Source organism: Pongo abelii, chromosome 6 (assembly GCF_028885655.2).
Source record: "Pongo abelii isolate AG06213 chromosome 6, NHGRI_mPonAbe1-v2.0_pri, whole genome shotgun sequence".
Taxonomy (NCBI): Eukaryota; Metazoa; Chordata; class Mammalia; order Primates; family Hominidae; genus Pongo; species Pongo abelii.
Genome location: NC_071991.2, coordinates 124,779,897 through 124,803,307, shown reverse-complemented (window position 1 = coordinate 124,803,307; position 23,411 = coordinate 124,779,897). Strand labels below are relative to the sequence as shown.

Here is a 23,411-nt window from a genome sequence, read left to right as displayed (position 1 = left end):
GGTACTACGTCTGTGTGCCTAATCTAGTCAAGGAAACTAGGAGAAAGCCATCTGGCTGATAAGATCCTGATAGAATTTGACATAATCCGTATGAGAAACTTAAGTAATTTAGTATCCATAGCCAGAGTCTAAGGGAATAAAGGTACTATTAAAGGTTGAACAAATGACTTAAATATATTAATTATACTTTGTAAAGCTGCACTTTTTGGAGTGGTGAATATTTAATGAAATGTAGATCCTACGTTGTCATCCTGTGGCCCTCACTGGTTTTTCTCTTTTCCACCTCCTTTCTGGAGGAAGAACCTAATGATAAAACTGTTTCTGATCTTGCCATCTAGAAAACACTAGTATAAAGTGGAAATTTGTGTCTCCTTAAAAGTGAAATGAAGCAGCCTATTTACCACCACGTACCCCCAGGCCAGTGGGTACTTATGAGGGTATGCAAGATGACTTTTCAGAAATCAGCCCTGCTTGGGATCGAAACCGTTGATTTAATAAAGAAAGCATAGGTCTGTATACCACTCAAGATGCCATTGGTCTGTATCCAACTTTTTTGGCATTAACTTTTAAAATATGCCTTTAAAGGAAAGAATTCCCAGGAGACTTTGTCAAGTTTCAATATAGTAAATTTTATGGCTGAGTTATAACTCCTAAAAACTGAAGTCAATAGTAGAAACGACAGACCTGAATTAGAAGAGGATAGCTATAATAAAAGAATTTTTGTTATTCCTTTATGATCTAGAATTAAAAAAACACACATTTTTAAGTTTTTTGTTTTAATGCTTTGAAAATGGTTTCTCTTTCTTGTTATTTATACTTTAATCAATGATGGGTATTAGCATTAAAGCCTAATATCCACATCAAATAATACAAGGCACACTGCTGTAACACACAATTATATTAACCATAAACTTTTACCTGTTTCCAGTCTCTCTTTTTTTGTTTAAACATGTTTTTTTTTTTTTTCCTGGCAAGCCTCTATATTCTCATTCACACCCCAGTAAATCACTAAGAGATTATTGATGAAGATATGTGTATTTGGGTGTTTAAAGGATTGTAACAAAAATCAAAAGTAGAATAGAATTTTAGAATATATGCTTTCTGCATTGAGGACTTCATTTGCTTTATAGCCTTCTTTATATTTGTTGATATTCTTTCTTGCCCTATGCCAACATTTTAGAAATACATTTTTAGAAATTTCTTACAAGATTTATCAGTATGCTACCAATAACATCTCTCTCTCTCTCACACACACACACACACACACACAACTTTTTATCTATGTAATAACAAATATCTTGAATTTATAGTGTGTATTTTGCCAGAAGTTAAGTGGTTATACATCATTGCTTTAGCTTTACAAAATCACTAGATCACTGACAGATGGTTCTTTTGGTTTATTTTGTTTCGACATTTTTTCATGTAGTTAAAACCCACAGCACTCAATTTCATCACCCAGGCCCAATTCACAAACTTAATCAATGGCAAAGTAAAACTGGCACCTCTTGATTTCCTGGTTTATGTTTTTTGGGTGGAGCTGATTCCTGAGTATGAAAATTGTGTTAGGAAATAATATTAGGTACCTGCAAGAAAATACTGAAAGATGGTTACCAAACATCCTGTGTAAGTGTGATTTTCTCATACCTCAAGGCCCTGCCTATTAAGAAGTTGGATCTAGATGTGTGTTGATCTTGCCTAGTCAGCCAGTTTTGATATATTACTAGCATGTCATCATTCCTATGTAGTACTCTATAAAGAAAATTTGGCAACCCAACATTTGAATAATAATTTTTAATATTTTTAGCCAAGTTACTATTTAGAATCAAACTATGTCTAAAACTAAATTCATCACCCTGTTATCTACGATTACTGCTCCCATCCTACTAGAACTGACTCTCCTTGCTTGAATTCTTCATTTTATCAATGCTACCACCACCACTTTGCTTATTACGTAGACTTCAAAGTCTTATTTCTTCTATGAATCTGTTTTTGACAGTTCCAACTCATGGAGACCTCTTCTGATAAACTCACATTTACCTTACCATTTATTTTTCACTTCTGTCCTTTGTGTTATTATTGCATTATTAATTACATTGCCCCCCATGATTAGACTAAGCCCTTTGAGACCCAAGGCTAGCAGTTTTACCCTGCAGCATGTAGAATTATGAAAGAATGGATCACCAGGCCTGTCCCCATTCTCCCTGTCCTGTAAGGTATCAATAAGTTTTTATTTCTTTTTTGTAGTGTCTTCTTCATGTCCTATTTTTCCTGGTCTAAGCTTTCTATTGCTCTACTCTTGGGCTTCTCTGGTTCTTTTAGTATCTTCTGTTTATAAAGATTATGGATGATTTTTAGAAGATTCTTGGGATAATTTTTTGGAGATATATGGGTGATTTTCAGCTTTTTCTTATCTCAGTTTCAATTTTGAAACTCTACCACAAAAATTCTATCTCTTTATACTTACATTTAATATTTAATCAATAATTGAAATGTTTTGAGAGTGTGTATCTCAGAAGCAATAGTTTGGATATGTTAAAAAGGTGGGTTAACCACACTTTTACTTTCAATACAGAATAAAAAGACAGAAGAGTAAGTCATTGCAAATTAAGGCTAATAGTTATTTTATTTCACCACCTGATATTTTGTATATATCTTCGATTGAGCCATAATTCTGTTGAGTTGTACATGGAGAATCTAGAGATTTAGTATTTTAAAATGGAGAAAATTGAGGTAAGTGATTGCACAAGGTCAAATGTGTAGCTGATGAAGAAGTCAGGAATAGAAGCCAGCTATCTCTTAAGGTTATTTTAATATGTAATAACATGTTTTTAAAAAGTACAAAAAGGTATACTGTGAAAGGTAAGTTTTTTCCCTACCCCATCTCTCAGTTCTTCCATTACCTTCCCCAGAGGCAAGAAGTTACCAATTTCTTGGACTTTCAAGAGCTATTTCATGTATGTACAATCAAGGAAATGTATACATTGTCCTTCACACAGATGGTAGCATATTATGCATACCTTTCTGCACCTTGCCTTTTTTTACTTAACAATGTCTGAAAATTGTAGAGCCCGGGATTTTTTTGTTCCTTGGTCCATGAACTTTGCATTTTGCTATACTGCCTATTATTATTAAACAACTGTTTTTTGTTAATATGAATGGACAGAGTATTAAATTATTATTAATGTCTAGCATATTGAGTACCTCACGTGCAACATGATGTAGTATTTCACATTTCTTTCAGGAAGAGAGGGTCAGTGATTTATTTTATGATAAATAATGTTGAAAGTTAAAAAACAATAAGGGAAATTTATAAATAGCTGTTATTGCTGGTTACCAAAAATAGCTAATTGTATATTTACTTTTCCATTTGAGAAAGAATTGGCAGATGAAGTTTTCAGGGAAATCATTTACCTTCAGACTTGTGTAAAAATTTGTACTGTATGTACAAACAGTTTATCTCAAGGCCAGTGAGAAGCAATGATGTTAAAATGTCAAACCACAAATGTTTGTTTCATTTTCTAAATTTTAAAATCTCCAACCTCAAATGCATATCACAGAAATAGTTTTTCATTTGTTTCTCAAAACAGCTTGTAACTATATATTTTTATCTTGATATGATTCATGATCATCTATATAAAAATACACCATTAATTTTGATCATTCTGGGTTATTTTTTTGGCCAGCTTATCTATCAGTGCAATTATTGCTTTAATTTTCAGAGAAAAATAGAGCCTGTCAGAACTGTTTGATTTTAGATCTTATGGACCAAATTGTATCACAAAAGACAAATCCATTAAAAATGTGTCCCATGCCAAATGTCCATGATAAGATTCATAGAGGTTGAGTACTTATATTTGAACTTCATGTTAGATAATTAGTCAGTAATTCTGCTTTCTTCCTAAAGATGGCAGGCCTTCTCAATGTATTATCTACTTGGTAATTCTGTTTGAAAATACTATTAGACTCCAACCATTGTTGATTGGAAAAAAAGTTAATCAGACTAAAAATATATTTTCGTAACACCATCATCATAGTTAAAATTCAGTAGTTGAACAAGTAAGATCGTATTCTTGATGTTCATAGCTTTAGCACAGCTTTTACGTGTGTTATCCTCAACCCTGAACACAGGGTCCTAAGGGTTCTTACTGCATTCTGACTTTGGAATTCTTGATGTAAGATAATGAACAAAAAGTCTTGTCAAGAATTGTGATAAGTCATGTTAGGATCCTGCCATATTTATAAGTTTCTCTCCTATGGAGATGATGTCAGAAAACAAAAACTGGCCAACAAAACATCCCAAAAGGAAACAACACCCCTAAGTAATGATGTATTGCATATATTTGTGGACATCTGAAATATTTTTATATTTATTCTTTGGTAAAAGTTTATATGTCCAAGTTCTACTTGAACTTTTTCTTTTTGCTTAGGTGACTGATTCTTTTAATAAGCAAAATAAGTACTTACCGGTGCCATTGGAAAAAAAACCCACTTTGGCCTTATCTGCTGTAAAAACTAAGCTCACAAGGTAGCGCTCTAGAGCAAGGAAAAACACTATATTTTGTTCCTCCTTTTCTCATTATTTCCATTTCTAATTAAAATGGTTATTGTGTGTGTGTGTGTGTGTGTGTGTGTGTGTGTGTAATCATGTGGGATTTTGCTGTTTAAAGAAGGTGGACAGCAGGACAGAGGGCAGGCTGGCCTCCCTGCCAGGCCTCACAGGAACTTTGATGTGGCCACCGCTTTCTAAGGCTGACCCTGATTATTGGTTCATCCAGAGAAGTAACTAGGTATTAGAAGACTGCATCACTTTAACCGGCTTCATAGTAGTGTATAAATACCACAATTCAGTTCTTTAATTTGTGATGGGAACTGTCAGGCACAGTCGTTTCTCATGTTTATGGTTCAGTGCATTTTCTCCCAATAGGCAAATCTACGTGGAAAAATAAATTATAATCAGAAGGTTGCTTAGTGAGCATTGAATCAGCTCTCAGCAACCAGTGTCAGTAAGCTCTGGTAGTGCAACACACTCATCTTCCCCATAGGAAAGCAACTGCCACTCAGACCAGATATTGTTTAATATGCAGAGCATCCTTTCTACTAGACCAGGCTGCAGATGCATGGCCAACTTTTGCTTTCTTCATTTCTTTTCTTACAGAGGTATTATACTTTCTCTTTTGATACTTTTTTTCTATTAGAATTTAATGCAGTTGAGCTGATTAATATATGTAAAACACTTAGCCCAATTCCTGGTATACAGTAAGTACATGATAACTATTATGAATAAGCATAACTGGTTTTGAGTCCAAGTCATCTTGTTACTTGTAATATCAAAGACAGTCTTTTGGGCCATTTTTATAGATGAGTGTGATCCATCTTTTACATTTTGTTATTTTCATCCTTTAATTCTTTTCATTTAATTCTTCAATTTTATTTATCCTTAATGTTGAATCCATGAGCTAATTAGGACAATGCCTTTGACTGTATGTGATCTTGCTATTGTTTTAACTTTAAGATTTTTATTCTTTTAAATTTCAGTTTCTTGCTCTGAAATACCCCATTCTCCACATTTCCCCCACCTGTAATGTGAATCTGTTGGAAGAGATGATCTTGAAGTTGCTGCTCAGTTCCAGAATACATTTGATTTTACATCTTATTTGAGTATATGATGTCAGTTGTAGCCATTCCATCTAACTGTGCTTGCCTTCATTTTAAGCTCTGCTTAAATTCTTTCTCATAGAGTGTGAAGTTATTTTGAAAATGGTAGCAACATCTGAATCCTTAGAAGGATGGCCATGGCACTGGGAGGTTGTGATTGAAAAGTCCATGGGTAAATGTAGGATTTCAGCAGTCAGCAATGAAACTACAGACCTGACAGATACACAACTGACAAATCAAAACATTTGTGTGAAAATGAGTACAGAAAGGAATGATTCAGATGAGTCAGTTGGTCACCCCAGCAAAAATAATCATTGTCAGTCTTCTCTCCATCCATCTGGGAAGTGAGTTATTCTTTTAAGAGTCGCAAAGAAGATTCAGGAAAACAGGAAAAATTACCACAGCTCTTTCTGGTGCTTGTAAAAATACATATTATGGTGCATTTTTAAAGGTGGTGGTCTCAGAACCACATTTTGAGAACTGTCAAAGATAGGAACCATTGTCAGAGTTCAGAAGAGAGATAGATCATTTCAGGCTGCAGTAGTCAGGGAAAGCTTAATGAAAGAGACTGGCTTTGATCTAGGTCTTGAGAGATGGACAGGATTTGAATAGTTGAGAGCAGGGAGAAAACATTTTTCCATGGGTGAAATGCCAAGAACAAAAGTACAGAGGTGGGAAACAATAGTGTAAGGGGAGTGTGGAATCAAATAGTTTGACTCAAAGGTTCTTAAATGTGGTCCATGGAAGAAAATTGAGGCCCTACTTCTGTCAAATGACATCACTTACTTCAGACTTGGAAGAAATGGGCAGCTCTGCATATTTCTCTTCAGCATGCAACCGGATGAAACTGTTGATGCCTCTCAGTGCATCCAGCTTCACATTTTCATGTGCTTGCTGATGTCATCAAAGGAGAACTCCATTTTAGAACACCTTTTGGAAACTGGAAAGACTGTCAACATCTTCAAAATATTCATTTTCAATAAATATTCAAATGGAAGAAGAAAAATTGCACTCTGGGGGCAGCTGGTGCACCTGTGATGTCAGGAACACAGCATGGTATTCCTGCTTGATGAGGAAAGGATTGCTGCACGTCATTGTGCCTCGGTGCTTTCCATATCAGCAGCTGTTACCACCTTTCCAAAAGGTGTTGCCAAGAAACAGGAGCAGGGTAAGATGTTTTTCTCTAACCAGACAGAAATCTGCTGACTTTCCAGAAGTCTAATTGAACTTGAAGGCAGAGGAAATAATGTGACTTGAATCTAACTTGAAAGTCTTGGAGGAATTTGGTGTTACAGTATGCAGGCCACCTTAACCTGGCAAATTCCATTCTATGCAATTCTGCTTTCGTTCTATTAAATACCTACCTTTGTGAGTCAAGGATTTCAGCACTTGTTGCCATAGGGAAAAAGTTGTAATGGATTATCAAAGATGAAGTATATGTTGCTATGTCAAAAGCCAAAGCACAGTTTCAACTCATTTAAACTAGATCTCATTGAGATGTACTACTGAACAGTCAGAATTTTCTAAATTTTTTTTCCAGGAAACAGTCATTTTCCTTTCAAAAGAGAAAGGAGGCATAATCCTTTATAAATATTGCTTATGTTCAGGAAATCAGCTTCCAGTGCAGTGAAATGAAGTAAATGGTGTATGCATTTCTGCGCATGTTTCTGGAGGAGGAAGTCCATATCTTTAGTCAGAATTTCTATTGATTTAGCTATTGTGGAGGCAGTGGGTTGCTCTGGATAAATCTGAGCAAAGGAATGAGAGGAAATCAGCTCATTTGAAGAATATGGGATGCGAAGCTTTGACATGACAATGGCGAGTAATTTAGGGATTCAGGTTATCCCCCGCATCTGAGTAATCTGAAGGTAATTTTCTAGCTAGAGCTTCTCAAAGGTAGGAACCTTGTGTTATCTTTTTTGTTTATACTGTCTGAGCACAGTGCAGGAGACATAATGGGGACTCCAAAAATGTTGAGTTAAATTGAAATCACTGTATGGATAGTGAAAGCTGGACTGTAGCACCAATAATAAATGCTCTTCTGTCTTATTTGTATTTAACACTGTTTGGTTACATCATTTGGGGAATACTAAGGGTTTTGAGAGAAAATGTTTTATTAAAAGCTCCTGTAACCTTCATTTTATTCAGGAGCAGTTGGTTAACACAAACTTTTGGCCTTCAGAGGATTTGTTCTCTTTGGACATTTTATTTATTTCTGATAATTTTTACCAAAAGTATGCTTCCAGTAATTGTATCCAGTGCCCTCAGGGTGAAGGAAACTTACAGGATGGTGTGATTACTTATGTCATCTGTTTAAGCAACAAAGCAACATTCCAATAAACATCTAATCTTGGATTTGCTCATCATTAGATAAAATCAGCCTGACAACTCTGAGCTCACTTTAGCTTAAAATATATCTGAAACTTACAGCGGATCTTCTATCAATCTAATAACAAAGCCCTGGAACCCCTCTCCTGTGTCATATTATTATAATTTTATTATCACTTTTATGCATGTTCCCGGAACAAGGCTTAGCAAAACAGACTCCCTAGGTATTAACTTAAAATTTTAAATTAATTTATGATTGGGAGACCAGGATGTTAAGCTTAGATTCTAGTTCATTGTCATATTTTAGTTTTGATCCTATTCAATTATTTCAAACTAAAGAGAGATTCATTGAATTACTCTAAAACACTGGCATGATCTAAAACATTTGTCCCACATTTTTGTGTTTTTAGCAAACTTTGTGTTCCCAAGTCTGGAAATTACAAATCAGATTACATTTCTCGTTTCTCAAAAGCCCAGAATTTTTTTTTCTAAAGTGGAAATTATTACTAGAGTTAAATAAGATATAATGTCACAAAAGACGTGGCTTTGATTAACTGCAAAATGTTTAAGAGTTTAATAAACTCTTCTGTAATACTGTAATTTACGCAGAACTTTTGAGGAAGATAAACTACTTTTGTGGACTCTATTCATTTTTAAAAATCTTTTGATGTCCACCACTTTGCTACACAATAGAAAAGAAAGATTTTCATAAATTTGAATTGAGATAAATATAGAATGGGTACATAAGAATGGAGTAAAATTCCTTGTATTATATTTTTTACTATAAAACAAGCTTATATGAAATTTGGGAAAAATAAGTTTAAAAAGGGTTACCTGCAGCTTTATCACCTGGAGATAACTGCTTAACATTTTGATGTGTTTCTGTCCATTATTACATATGTGATGTGTCGTGTGTACACACATGTACACATAAGTATACACTCACACATGGTACAAATGGGGATGAAACTGATTTTTTTCATTGCATATAGTATCAGTTCTTTTCCATATCATTACGTATTATTTCACAGCATTATTTTAATAGCAGTTTAGTATTCGCTGTAAGAAAAAGACTATAACCAATACCTTATTTTTGGGTATAGGACATTCCCATTTTTTTTTTTTTGGAATTTTTTTCTGGCATTTTTTTCTATTATAGATACTGCACTGAACACCCTGTATGAAAAGTTTGTAGGTATTCATAATTATTCCTTAAGGGAAAATTCTCAAGCTAGACTTTCTGGGTCAAAGAGTATTCAGACATTTAAGGGTTTTGATACATTTTCCTAAATTGCCACCAAGTTGTTGCATGAGACCTGAATTGGATCTGTTTTCCTATAACCACCGCAGTTTTCTCTCGTGGCACCCTGTTGGGCGAAAGTGGCACCGCACTGCCCGTGGGTCTGCAGCTCTTGCGGGGCTGAGAGGCGTCGGCGCGCTTTCCTTGGTTTCTAACCCGCATATCTTTGTCTTTCCTCCCTGGGGACCGCTGCCACCCGTGCGGGCCGAAGCCTCGCGAAGCCGTCGTCCCGCAGCGCTGCCGCCCTGCGCCCGGCCGCCCCCGGGAGCCGCTGCCCGCCCGCGGGCGCCGTCACCACGCGTCAGGCCGCTGCCAGCTGCCGCGCCAAGCTCCGCGGCGGCGCCGCCCGAGAGCGCCAGCACGCTGCCCGGGGCCTGGAGAAGCCCGCGGCTCCGTGAGCGCCGCCGCCTGGCCGCCGGCGGGACCTCGCCCTCGCTCCGCACCGCCGTACCTCAGGCGCCTTGCCGCGGCCGTCTCCACGGGCTGACCAGTCGTCCGCAGACCCCTGAGGCCTCTGCCTCGCCTCAAACCCCTTTCACTCCTTGCCCTCGCCGTCCCTGGTTTGAGCCAGAACTCTCCCGCGAAGCCCTCTAGAGGACCACGTGCCTTAGGGACAGGCTGGGGGCGGCCTCCGTGCGAGTCGTGGTTGCTCGCAGAGCAGCACGTCCTCTGCCTGCCAAAATCCCGGCTTCTTTGAGAATCTTGTTACTGGACAATACCATCCTTTTCCTTTCAGCCTGTAATTTATAGATTTCCTATTCCTAGTGAGTTTTGTCATAATTAGTTCTTCAAAGACTAGCTCCTACTTGAACCTTCACCTCAAATCCTGGCATCGACAAACTAGTTTCCCCCCGCCCACCTCCCCACCCCCCCGCCACAACCCCAAATATTGCCATCTGCCAGAAGATTGTTTTAATAACTGTCCAAATCCTCAGTGACTGTGGGTTGCTTGACACAACTTGGAGTTGTGTTATGCACAACTGTGGTTGAACTTGAACTCCAACATCCAGTCCCCTCCTTCCTGTAACTTCATCTCCAGTGATTATTTCTCCCCTTAAGAATCAGTCCTTGCTACCACAGTTCTAGACCGTGTCATCATTAGAATCCGCATCCTCTCTACAGTCTTGTCTGTGGTAACCATGGCCTCTCAGATCTCCTGCTCCAGGGAGCAGAAGTGACTGACAGGTCCCCCTGCCTTCCCAAGGCATCCATTGTTGGGTTTGCACTGAAGCCATGCTTCTCTGGCACTACTCCCAGTCAGTGAGCGGGCACAGCACGGGGTGTTGGTGGTGGCACGTTCATGGAAGATGTAGGACTCCTCTGATGAGCAACTTTGGCTTGGGAACACCTGATCCGCCTGGTTGAAACTTTCTGAGAACTATGCTGCATGCAGCCTGAGGCTCTTGGGCCCAGTTCCTCTCTCCTTTCACAGGTGTCAGACCTGTATTATGATATGAAGTCTCCCTTCCCCTCTCCTGCTTCCTTCTGTTTATCCTTCACAGGAGTTCCCTTAATAAAACTCTTGCACATTGAACCCTGTCTTGGTGTCTGCTTCTAAGAGGACCTGAACTAGCACATCATCAGACATTCCATGCTCTGATCACCATCTTCCTATCCTAGATTCCTTGCTCACTGACAGCCAATTCGTTGCTTCATTTTTTTCTCACTGTTTATCAGCCCCTGTCTTGCGTTCTCATCCTGCTTAGTCTAGATTCTGTGATCCATTATCATGATCATTCTACTTGAAATGCATTGCTTTCAGCACTCTTGAACCACAATTTCTTAATTTTCCTGACAAAATCCCAACTCTGGATAAATCTTACCATCTGCCTTCCATGGGCCTTACTGGGACAACTGAACATTTTCTTTGAGAAAAGCACACAATTCAGCCAATTCATTTTTAATTTCAATCCATTAACTCAAACCTCAAGTTGGTGCTGTTATTCCTACCGTAGTCTCAGTTCTCCACATTGAGACTACTCTTCATACCTTTTCATCTCCTCAAAATGTTCTGATCTTTTCCTCCCTGTTTACTTCACATTTCCCTGAGAAAACAGAATTTACTACATACAGACTTCCTCATCTTGTCACCACAAGACCCTCCAACCGTTACCTTGGTAACCTTCCTTTTTGTGGTAATAGAGGGAGCTTCACAGATCAGCCCCTCCTCTCATGCCCCGAATCCCAGCCCCTTTGCCTTTTCAAGGACTTCCTCCTTAGGTTTTCCTCTTTCCCTCTTTTGCATCATGAATCCCGCCTCCTCTCAATGGATTATTCCCTGCACACATGCTCCAGTGTCTTTCATCTTAACCACGCCTTCCCTCGTGCATGTCTTCTCCATCTGTGAACCATTTCTCAGCGCTCCTTTAGAACCAAACTTTTTAATGGAGTTGTCTATTCTTTCCTACCGGGATATTGTGACACCAGTCCCACCTGGTCTCTCTTCTACCACTCTTAACCACTCCAATACATTTTTGATAGAGTGGTAGCAACAACCTTTCTCACAAATTGAATTAAGCAAATTGTTGCTTTTAGGATAAAATCTAAACCCCTTTACCATGGCTCACATAGCCTTGCACAATCTGATCCTTACCTATCCTTCCACCCCCCGTCTATGCTCCTCTCTTTATTGCCCACTCGAATGCAGCAGCCACACTGGTTCTTCTAATATGCCAAGATATTTTCCGCACCTCAGGGGCCTAGGAAATGCTGTTCTCTCTGTTTAAGCTGCTTTTCACAGCCACCCTCTCTCCCACCATAACCGTATCCTTTAGATAACTGATTAAATATAACATCTTGAGAAAGACCTGCACGGAGCACTCTATTGAAAGTAGACCCTCCCTTTCTGTCCTCCCATTTGCTGTATCAGTCCTTTGTTTCCTTCATCACTCTAATCCTGTATCTCAACTTGCAGTGTTATTTATTTGTTTATTTACCTTTGTGGGAGGGTCTATTTCCCATACTAGAATGTATAAGGGAAGAGACCATGTTTGGATGTCTAGATTCTTCAACATTGTATTCTCTGCCTGTAGCACAATATTTGACACATATTAGGTGCACAGTAAATATCTGTTGAAGGAATGAATGAACATATTTGATATTTTTTCTGTTGAGGGTTCACTTTTCGTTGATTTGTAAGAACTTTTTATATATTGAAACCACTAACCATTTGTTTGTTCTGCATGCTGCAGACATTTTGCTCTTTGTCAGATATCTATCAATTTAATCCATGATGTTTTTGACAAACAGAAATATTGCATTTTTTATTTAGATAAATGTGTCTTTCATGATTTGTGCTTTTGGTGTTACGTTTAAAAAGGTCTTCTCTTTCCCAGTGTTATATAAATATCTGTCTATTTTTTTATTTCATTTTTTCAGATTTGAATTTCTACTCCAAATGGAATTTATTTTTGATATAGGTGTGATTAAGGGTCTAAATATTTGTTTAGTTGTTGTATCATCATTTATTGAAAACTCCCTTTTCTACTGTTTTAAAAATTCCACATTTATCAAATATTAAATTCTTATACACACTTGGAGTGGTTTCTGAATTTATTGTTTCTTTAATTTTTTTATATCCTCTATTCCTTAACCATGCTGTTTTAATTATTGCCATTTTATCATTTGCTTTACTGTGTGTTTAGTTTCTCAGTTAATGGGGGTAAATGTTACTCTTCTTTTTAAAATATTTTTGGCTATATTTTTTCATGTATTCTCGCAGATAAGCTTTAGTTATGTTTTGGTCACGTTCCAAAAGAAATTCTGTTGCCATTTTGTTCAGAATTGCTTTAACAGTATAGACTAATTTGGGGAGAATTACCAACTTTGTAATATTAAATTTCTTATTCAGGAACTTGTCATGTATTAAGGTTACTGAAGACAATCTCCAAATGTTCTTTAGTAATTTTGTATGTCTTGCATATTTTTATTAATTGTATTGTTAGATATGTCATTTCTTTGTTGCATTTGAATGGGGTCATTTTTCCATTATTTTTTATTACTGGCTACTCCTTCTGGGGTCAAGCTATTGATTTTTGTATTTGATAACTTTTTTGAACTCTTTCATTAATACTCCCTAGTTGATTCTCTTCTAAGTAGCCAATCATTTTAAGTATAATTAATGGTGATTTTTCTCTCTTCCTTTATAATATTTATACCTCATGTGTTAAATAAATGATGGTAATAACTTTGCCCTTATTCCTGACTTGTTAGGTATGCCATTAAATTTTACCAGCTTTTAAATGTTAGCTCTTAGACTGAAATACAGGTCTTTATCAGGTTTAAGATGTGGTTTGATGGTTCAAATATACTAAGCATTTTATTAGAAGTTGTTCAATTATATTAAGCATACTCTAGGCAACTAGAAATGATCATGTGATTTTACTTCTCTGGCCTATTATCACAATAAATTATGTTAATAGTTTCTCAATACTGGATTATTTCTGCATGAGATGTATCCTGTTAAGTAATGGTGTTTTTTCCCTTTTTTTCTTGTAACAATGTTGAACTCAATTTCTTACATTTTATTTGTATTATTGCATTTATATTTATGAATAAGATTGGGTTGTAGTTTTACATTTTTGAATTCTACTTTTATCAGCTTAAAAACCTAGATTGGTACATAGCATACGAATTGCCTACTCTTTGGGGCCTGGAGAAACTCACCCATAACATTGTTTACGTCTCAATCTCTTTAAGGGAGGATGACTAGAAGACAATTCTCTGAAAACTTAAAAAACCTTTTTCTATGGTTTTAACTGTCACTTCTTGAGTATCAATTTAAAAAATCATATTTTTAAAGAAAAACATGCATTTTCATAGAATTTTAAAATTTGTTGTCTATATATAATTATAATTAAAAATATTTTTCTCTCTATCTCTGGTTATCGCTTCTTTCTCATTTCTGGTCTTTTTAGTTACTTTTTTCCTTTCTTTTATTAGACTTGCCAGTCTTTTTAAGGAACCAACACTTGAGTATTTCATCAGTTCTATTTTTTCTATTTGATATAATATTAATATAACTTTTCATCTTTAATTCTTTCCTTATTTTTATGTTTATTTTGTTGTTTTATGAAAGTTTTGTACTAATTGATGGCTTAGTTCATTTATTTTCATTTTTTTATTTAATAATAGGACACATAAGACTATAACTTTGCCTTTGGGCACAGCTTTGACTGCATCTCTAAAGTTTTGGTATGTAGTCTCTTAATTGTTGCTATTTAAAAATGATGGATTATATTACTGTTTTTATTTTATTTTTGATGTATTATTCAGGATAGTGTTGTGAGGTTGTTATTGTTAATCCTACTTTCTTTTTAATAAAGAATAAACTTATTAATATTTATGTTGCTACTTTAATAAAGAGCTGATTTTGTTTGGAAAAAGTGAAATTATCTGTGAAGTGGTCTCATCTGAAGTTGTACACAAGCACCGTGGAGAGTTCCTTGTTACAAGATTCTACCAATAGCATCAGCTAGTGGCAGCTATACTAATTATTGACAGCAGGGACTTGGTGTACCACTAATGTCAATAATTTACAGGAATTCTGATTTTATAAAGTCCTATTTATCCATATAAAAGTTAAGAAAGAACTTTAAAAATGTTTATTGGACCAGAAATCCTCAAGTATGATAAAACTTAAAAGGTCATCTGATAACTAGGGCAACTCATCAAAGTTTATGAAATCAGGAAGGATTTGAATATTGTGAAAATGGACTTTGTCTCAAAATGCTGGCATTAGAACAATTTTTCTTTTAGACTTGGCAAAAGTAGTTTGAAAAATATTTGTTTTTTATAATTACGGATGTAATTTATGTACATAAATAAAATAAAAATACCCTGTAACTTCATTACCCAGAGAAAAGCACAGCTAACATTCTGTTGTATTTCCTACTAAGATTGTTCCTGTAAATCTTTCTCTCTTTCTTTTTGTTGAATTGGGCTCATATTCTTTTTGCTTATTTTTTTTTTCACTTATTATTTGTGAGCATCTCCCTATGATGTTGGAAATGGAGATGATTGGGAACTCATTGATCTCAGTAACTGTAGCTCTAGGGCAGGGCTCTTCCTGCTGTGGTTTCTACTGTCCAAGCTGCTTGCTTTTCAAACTGGAGCCTTGAAGGCTCCATGATATCCTTCCACTTAATTCCTTTTTTTTAACTGGCCATAAGTAGTTTCTATCCTGTGTACTCAAGAACTCTGATACAGTGATTTTTTTTTTTTGGATTGATAGCATTTTCAGAATTCTAATGCCAAGAGATATATTATGCATACATGTGCAGGCATGTGTGAATACACACGCACACACACAGACATACACACATGCACGCACACACACACACATATCATACAAATCTGGGAAATATAACTTACTTTGCTTGTCTATTTGGGGATTCACAGGCCACATTCTTATATTAAAGGCTCCTGGACATGTGCGGTAGCTCACACCTGTAATCCCAGCACGTTGGGAGGCTGAGGCAGGCGGATCACTTGGGTCAGGAGTTTGAGACCAGCCTGGCCAACATGGTGAAACCTTGTCTCTACTAAAAATACAAAAAAAAAAAAAAAAAAAAAAAGCCAGGCATGGTGGCACACATCTGTAGTCCCAGCTACTTGGGAGGCTGAGGCAGGAGAATCGCTTGAATCTGGGAGACGGAGGTTGAAGTGAGCCGAGATTGCGCCATTGCACTCCACACTCCAGCCTAGGCGACAGAGTGAGACGCTGTCAAAAAAAAAAAAAAAAAAAAAAAAGAGGCTCCTAGAAGTTCTGCATTAAAGAAAAAATGTTTGCTTCAAAATATGTACTTCTTTCAAACATTTTGTTATTGAATACTTTCTTCTAATAAGACCTGTTAATAATTTTTATACAACTTTGGAAACAGTGAGTTTATTTATTGGCTTAGCAACATACTCGTGGGCCTTTAGCTTTGTTTCCATGTATCAGTGTCAATTAAATTAGCATTAATAGTCAACTCTCAATTGATTTATCATATGGAGAAAGTTTACTTTCTTTTTTTTTGAGATGGAGTTTCGCTCTTGTCACCCAGGCTGAAGTGCAATGGCGTGGTCTCAGCTCACTGCAACTTCTGCCTCTCAGATTCAAGTGATTCTCCCACCTCAGCCTCCCGAGTAGCTGGGATTACAATCACGCACCACCTAAATTTTGTATTTTTAGTAGAGACAGAGTTTCACCATGTTGGCCAGGCTGGTATTTAACTCCTGACCTCAGGTGATCCACCCGCCTCGACCTCCCAAATTGCTGGGATTACAGGTGTGAGCCACTGCGCCTGGCCAGAGAAAGTTTACTTTCTGATGCCTCTTGTTGCTTACTGATTTGTTGGTTCCAGCAGTGCTGTAGGATGTGATCTCAGGATTGCAGTCAGACTCAGGCAAGACAGGCCCTGCTTTGGACTCATACTTTACAGGGCTCTGCCCTGGCCCTCCTTTGGGTACTCCTGCTTTGCCAGGGTAAAGCATCTATGCAGCCAAGGGAATATGTCCACCTGGAACCTAAGCCTTCTTCTTTAGGCTACATTCTGGGCTCCTGGGGCCCAGAACTCTCAATCCAAACAGCCCTACCTTCAGGTCCATCCTATTGTGCCACCAGTTGAGCACCCCAGGACCAAAAAGAGGCCAAAGGATGGCTATTTGCAGGGGTGTGGACACAGCCTCGTTCTGCGGGCCGAAGAACCACACATAGGCATGCGAGGCCCTTTGGCAAGATGCAGTGGGGGTGTGGGATAGGGATCTATACTTACCAGGCCACCATGTTCCAGCACCGGAGTCCAAGAAATCTAAAAATTCTTAATTTGAATGTAGCCTTCTAGGAAATTATGTAGGTATATTTGTCAGCATACAGCAATAGAACACATTTTATTTAACAATTCATTGGCTTGGTTTGCAACTTTGAAAATATTTGGGGCTGGGTGCAGTGGCTCATGCCTGTAGTCCCTGCTACTGAAGTGGCTGAGGCAGGAGGATCTCTTGTACCCAGGAGGTGGAAGCTGCAGTGAGCCATGATGCGGACCCTGCCAGAAAGAAAAAGGGAAGGAAGGAAGGGAGGGAGGGAAAGAAAAGAAAAAGAAGAAAATATTTTGCCATATAGTATATAAGCTTCCATTGTACTCTGCAAATATTAGGGGTGAGATTGGTGCTTGGGGGCTACAAGCAAAAGTTGCAATCACAATGGCACTGGGAAGTCTTGGGGCCTCAAGGGAAAGTGGCTACAGGGTGCAACTTGAGGGAGAACCCTGGGTGTCAGTCACAACACTCAGCCTGATGGAGCCCTAAAGCTTGGCATGAAGCACCAAAGCCTTCAGTCTTTGAATAGACCATACACTGAATAATGAGTACTTCAGCAGGGACCTCTGACCACGGTGGACTGAAGACTAGAGACTCTTATCCCAAGTCCTAGGCACTACAGAAGCCTCCAGAATTCTGTGCTCTTGAAGGCCTGCCAAAACATGACTGATTTTGATTTTTTTCCTACACTGGCGAGTGAGAAGCTCAGAAATCAGATTGAATTTTATCTAGAAAATTAAAGTAATAGCACATCTGTTAAACCCAAGTGTAATGGTATGAGAGTCACAGTAGCCACATTGTAATAAGTACAGAATAGTACAAAATGAAGCACAGGATGCCTTGGAAGAGTGAAACAGAGGGACCTCTCTTGGTCTGGAAGTTGAGGGAAAGTTCCTAGAAGGGGTGACATTTAGCTAAGAGGTGGAAAATGAGCAGAGTTTTCAGAGACAGTGTTAACAGTAAGAAAAGAAGAAGGGCATAGCAAATAGGAGAGAAGATCATATGGGGAGGTTGGAGGTGGGAGAGAGCAGGATGAATTAGAACTAAAATGGAGGCCTGCTAGGTTTGAGAGTTGAAAGCAAGACAGAGAGTGGATGGATGAGATGAAGGGGAATGACACAATGATGCTCTATTACATCATAGTGCTCTATAAACTGCATCATGAACTTCTCCAGGAAAATAATCAGACCACGATTTTTACCTTCAATGAATGAGTTCATGGTTTAGTGGGAGACAAAATTCTAATGAGAAAATAATTCAAAGACGTAAGTGCTGCACTAAAGATCTACTCACTGTTATCTGAGAGCATGGAAAAAGGAGCACTTAAATATTGCTGAGTGACTCAGAGAAGGATTTTCGAGAACTTGAGTGCTTAAGTTGAGCCTGGAAGTTGAGTGGGAGTTTTCTAGGACACAAATGGGTGGTGAAGGAAAGAGAAAGGGAAAGGGAAAGGGAAAAGCAACAACAAAATCTTAGGGGATAGAAAAATGCAGTATGGACGGAGGCTGGGGTGAATGTCTTGCTAAAGAGCTCGGATGTTTTTGTATGGGTGATGGCAAGTCTTTAAAGACTATGAGAAAGATCAATCCTAGAAAAATGTGGAGGATGAGTTTGAGGGATCTGAAACTGGTGCAGGGGGACATGGTAAAAATTGCCATTATATAGGTGAGAGGTGGAGTCCCTGAATGAGAGAACTGGTGCGGGGGCGCCATTGGGAAGAAGATGGTCTCAAGAGATGTCTCACCAATGGAAGAAACCAACAGGCTTCCCCAGATCTTTGTGCCTCACTCAGCTTGGCTTCATAAAACCGGTAAGTTAATAATGGGCCAGACAGTAAGAGAGAAATCTGATGGTCCCATTCACACTAACTTATCAATGCTAACAGCTCAATGTCATTTCTCAGAGGATGTTGAATTAAAAACAGTATTTCTGGAACGGGCAAAGAGTGTGTTGAATGATGGAATTTCAGATGCTTTGGGGCTTGATAGGGAGGTAATTACTGGGTGCGGGAAGGGCAGGAAGAAGAGACACTGCTTCCCTTAAATCAGTGCTTCTCAACTAGGGGCAATTTAGTCCCCCAGTGGACATTTGGCAGTCTGAAGGCACTTCTGGCTGCCATAAACTTGGAGTGGATGTTCTAGAGGTCATTGTCCTTGCAATGCATGGGACAGCTCCCTCACAGCAAAGAATTGTCTAGCCCAATATGGCAATAGTGCTGAGGTTGAGAAACCCTGCCCTAAATCATACTTTGAGTGGCTCTACATGAAGACTTGCGCTATATCTGAGTAATGTAATTATTAGGTTAAACAATCATAACTTGTGGGACAAAACCAGAAAGTAACTTCCATTCCAGTTTTCAACTGTTCCTTTAAAATGATTCTGTGGGGTTTGTTCTTGACCTGTTATTGGCTGAAAACTTGGACAGGCCTCATGAATTTTCTGGTCACTATTACACAATGAAAAAAAGTCTTGAAACTGCAGAGTCCATTCTCAATTCAGTAATTAGCATGTCTAGTCTCCTATAATAATAATAAACTTGATTTAAAGCGGAGCCTCTCCCTTCCCCTGGCATGGGGAAGGCTGCGCTGGAGGAAGCGGGAGTGGCAGGCTTTTTTCTCCCTTTCTATGCCCAGTGACCCAGCTCCTCCCCAGCTTGCCAAGCCTCTGGGGTTGGAGCATGGGGCGGGAGTAGGGGAAAGGGCACGAGGAAAGTTCTTCATAGATGGATAGCATAGTGAGTTGGCACGGAACCCTGTGCCTGGCAGGTATTTAAAGCTGATACTATCCTCTTGGATATTTTGGGGGAACTTTATTACCTAGAGTTCCCTTTTGTGAATAATACACTCTCTCCTAGCTTGGGGCTTCTTGAAAAACCATCTGTGGTAAAGAACTAAGGGATTTTGTTTTTGTTTTGTTTTAATTCCCATTCTGCCATGGATTGATACTTTCGAAAACACACAGTAAAAATGAATTACTGCGAAGATAAAATGAAAAAAAGTCGTACAAAATAGAAGCCCACATTTTAAATCATCACATTGAATAGACATAAAATTACTGTCAAACTGCTATAAAATTTTCTGAAAGCTTACTTTCGAGGGCTGGGCGCACTGGCTCATGCCTGTAATTCCAGCACTTTGGGAGGCCGAGGCGGACAGATCACTTGAGCTCAGAAATTTGAGACTAGCCTGGCCAACATGGCAAAACGCTGTCTTTACTAAAAATACAAAAATTAGCCAGCTGTGGTGGCCTGTGACTGTGGTCCCAGCTACTCAGGAGGCTGAGGTAGGAGGATCACTTGATCCCTGGAGGTGGAGGTTGCAGTGGGCTGAGATCACACCACTGCACTACAGCCTGGACGACAGAGTGAGACCCTGTCTCAACAACAACAACAAAGCAAAGCTTACTTTCAATTTCTGTACTATTCCCACCATAGACCAGTAACAGTCAAGTAACAGTCAGTGGACCAGCCCTGATCCTTGCGCCCCACGTGAAGAGCACAGATCTAACTCATTGCTCCTTCCCTTGTTTCCTAATGCCTGGGAGACGGTGAATATTTGGCTTTTCTTCTCTGAGGCTTGTCTGCTCTCACAGTGACTGAATCTCTCTCTCTCTCTCTCATTGTCCACTTCTGGTCCATGGAAAACACTACGGCATCTTTTGCCCTGATGTGGCCCTGGAGCACAGGTTGCCCAATGAGACATCCTCCCATGGGTCACTGCCCGGGAGACGGTGAATATTTGGCTTTTCTTCTCTGAGGCTTGTCTGCTGTCACAGTGACTGAATCGCTCTCTCTCTCTCTCTCATTGTCCACTTCTGGTCCATGGAAAACACTAAGGCATCTTTTGCCCTGATGTGGCCCTGGAGCACAGGTTGCCCAATGAGACCTCCTCCCATGGCTCACTGCCCAGCTGCTAGCCAGTGGGTGCTCCTCAGGAGTGGTTGGACAGAACAATTGTTCCCTGCAAAGATGTCCATGTCTAATCCCCAGAACCAATGAACACATGTTGCTTTACATTGCAAAAAAGACTCTGCAATAGGGACATGATTAAGGATCTTAAAACAGGGAGATGATCTCAGATTATCCAGGTGGTCCCAAATGTAATTATAAAGGTTCCTCTAAGTAAAAGAGGATCCAGGAGAATCAGAGAAGAAGATGTGGATAACAGAAGCAGAGGCTGGAGGGAGACACCAAGGAATGCCAGCAGCCTCAGAAGCTGGGCAAGGGAAGGGAGGTGATTCTCCTCTAGAGCTCCCAGAAGGAGCTCAGCCCTGCTGAAGCCTTGATCTTATCTACGGATGAACGGAGACTTCTGATCTCCACAACTCTTTTTTTTGAGACAGTCTTGCTCTGTTGCCCAGACTGGAGCGCAGTGGTGTGATCTTGGCTCACGGCAACCTCTGCCTCCCAGGTTCAAGCAATTCTCCCGCCTCAGCCTCCCAAGTAGTTGGGATTATAGGCGTGTGCCACCATGCCTGGCTAATTTTTGTATTTTTAGTAGAGACAGGGTTTCATCATGTTTGGCCAAGCTGGTCTTGAACTCCTGACCTCAGGTGATCCACCTGCCTCGGCCTCCCAAAGTGCTTTGACCTCCAGAACTTTAAGGTGACAAAAATGTGACTCTAGCCTGGGTGACAGAGCAAGACCTGGTCTCAAAAAAATATAGATAATAAACCCACTAAAATTGTGGTAATTTGTTGTAGCAGTAGTGGGAAACTAATAGAAGCAAGACTATGACCAAAGTTCACTATAGCCTCAAATTTGAAGTAACGCATAATAACTAATCTGAGTGGTCCTTTAAAGTCCCTCTACTTTGACTTGTCATAGGTCAGATTTCAGTTTCATTTTTAAACTGCATGGTGCTTGGAACTTTGGCATAACTCTCTCTTAAGCAGCTTCATAGCTTTTTGTGGAAAAAGAAATAAAGCCTCAAGCTTAACTGCCAGTCCTTAATGAGCAGTTTACCAATGTTGAACTAAATGAAAAAGCTTTCCAAAACTACAAGCCTTAAATCTGCAGTTTTACTTCTACGTCTTTTTTTATTGATACAGAATACCTGTGCATATTTTGGGGACACATGTGATATTTGCATATATGCATAAAAGTGATGATCAAATCAGGGTAATTGGAATATCGATCACCTCAAGCATTTATCTTTTCTTTTTGTGGGGAGGATTTTAGTTTTTCTCTTCTAGCTAGTTTGAACTATACAATATGTTATTATTAACTATGGTCACCTTACTGTATTATCAAATACTAGACATTACTCCTTCTAATTGTATTTTTGTACCAGTTAACCAACCTCACTTCATTCCCCCACCCCCTATTCCTTCCCCAGCCTCTGGTAACCACCAGTCAACTCTCTCTTTCCATGAGATCTACTTTTTTAGCTCCCACTTATGAGTGAGAACATGCAATATTTGTCTTTCTGTCCTTGGATTATTTAACTTAACATAATAACCTCTAGTTCCATCCATATTGCTGCAAATGACAGGATTTCGTTCTTTTTATGGCCAAATAATATTCCATTGTGTGTATATAGCACGTTTTCTCTATCCATTCATCTGTTGTTGGACACTTAGATTGATTCTCTGTCTTGGCTATTGCAAATAGTGCTGTGATAAACATGAGACTGCAGATATCTCTTCAATATTTGACTTCCTTTCTTTTGGATATATACTCAGCAGTGAGACTGCTGGATGATATGGCGGTTCTATTTTTAGTCTTTTGAGAAACTTCCATACTCTTTTCTATAGCGACTGTATTAATTTACATTCCCACCAACAGTGTGTGAGCCTTCCTTTTTCTCTGCATCTTCACAAGCATCTGTTATTTTTTGTCTTTTTGATAAGCCATTTTAACTTGAGTGAGATGATATTTCATTGTGGTTTTAATTTGCATTTCTCTGGCGATTAGTGGTGTTGAGCACTTTTTCATATATCTGTTGGCTATTTGTATGTCTTCTTTTAAGAAATGTTTATTCAGACCTTTTGCCCGTTTAAATTAAATTAATTAATTTTTTTGAGACAGAGTCTCATTCTGTCACCAGGCTATAGTGCAGTGGCATGATCTTGGCTCACTGCAACCTCCACCTCCCGAGTTCAAGGAATTCTCATGCCTCAGCCTCTTCAATAGCTGGGATTACAGGCATGCACCACCACGCCTGGCTAACTTTTTTATATTTTTAGTAGAGATGGGATTTTGCCATGTAGGCCAGGCTGGTCTGGAACTTCTGCCTTTTGCCCATTTTTAAATCAGATTATTTGTTTTTTAGTGAGTTGTTATTGTTTGTTATATATTCTGGCTATTAGTCTCTTGTCTGATGAAATA

General features: G+C 38.7%; 1 protein-coding gene across 4 annotated transcripts in view; it reads left to right on the top strand.

The window, feature by feature from the left end:
* Positions 1 to 10,817, top strand: part of ZNF800 (zinc finger protein 800) — a 48,646-nt gene extending 37,829 nt beyond the window's left edge. For all 4 annotated transcript variants that reach the window (XM_063726155.1, XM_063726154.1, XM_063726153.1 and 1 more), the window contains one exon: positions 9,495 to 10,817. In XM_063726155.1, the coding sequence (XP_063582225.1) occupies positions 9,495 to 9,681 (187 nt within the window). In that variant the 3' untranslated portion in view covers positions 9,682 to 10,817. The remainder of the gene's footprint in view (positions 1 to 9,494) is intronic.
* The last annotated feature ends 12,594 nt before the right edge of the window (positions 10,818 to 23,411 follow it).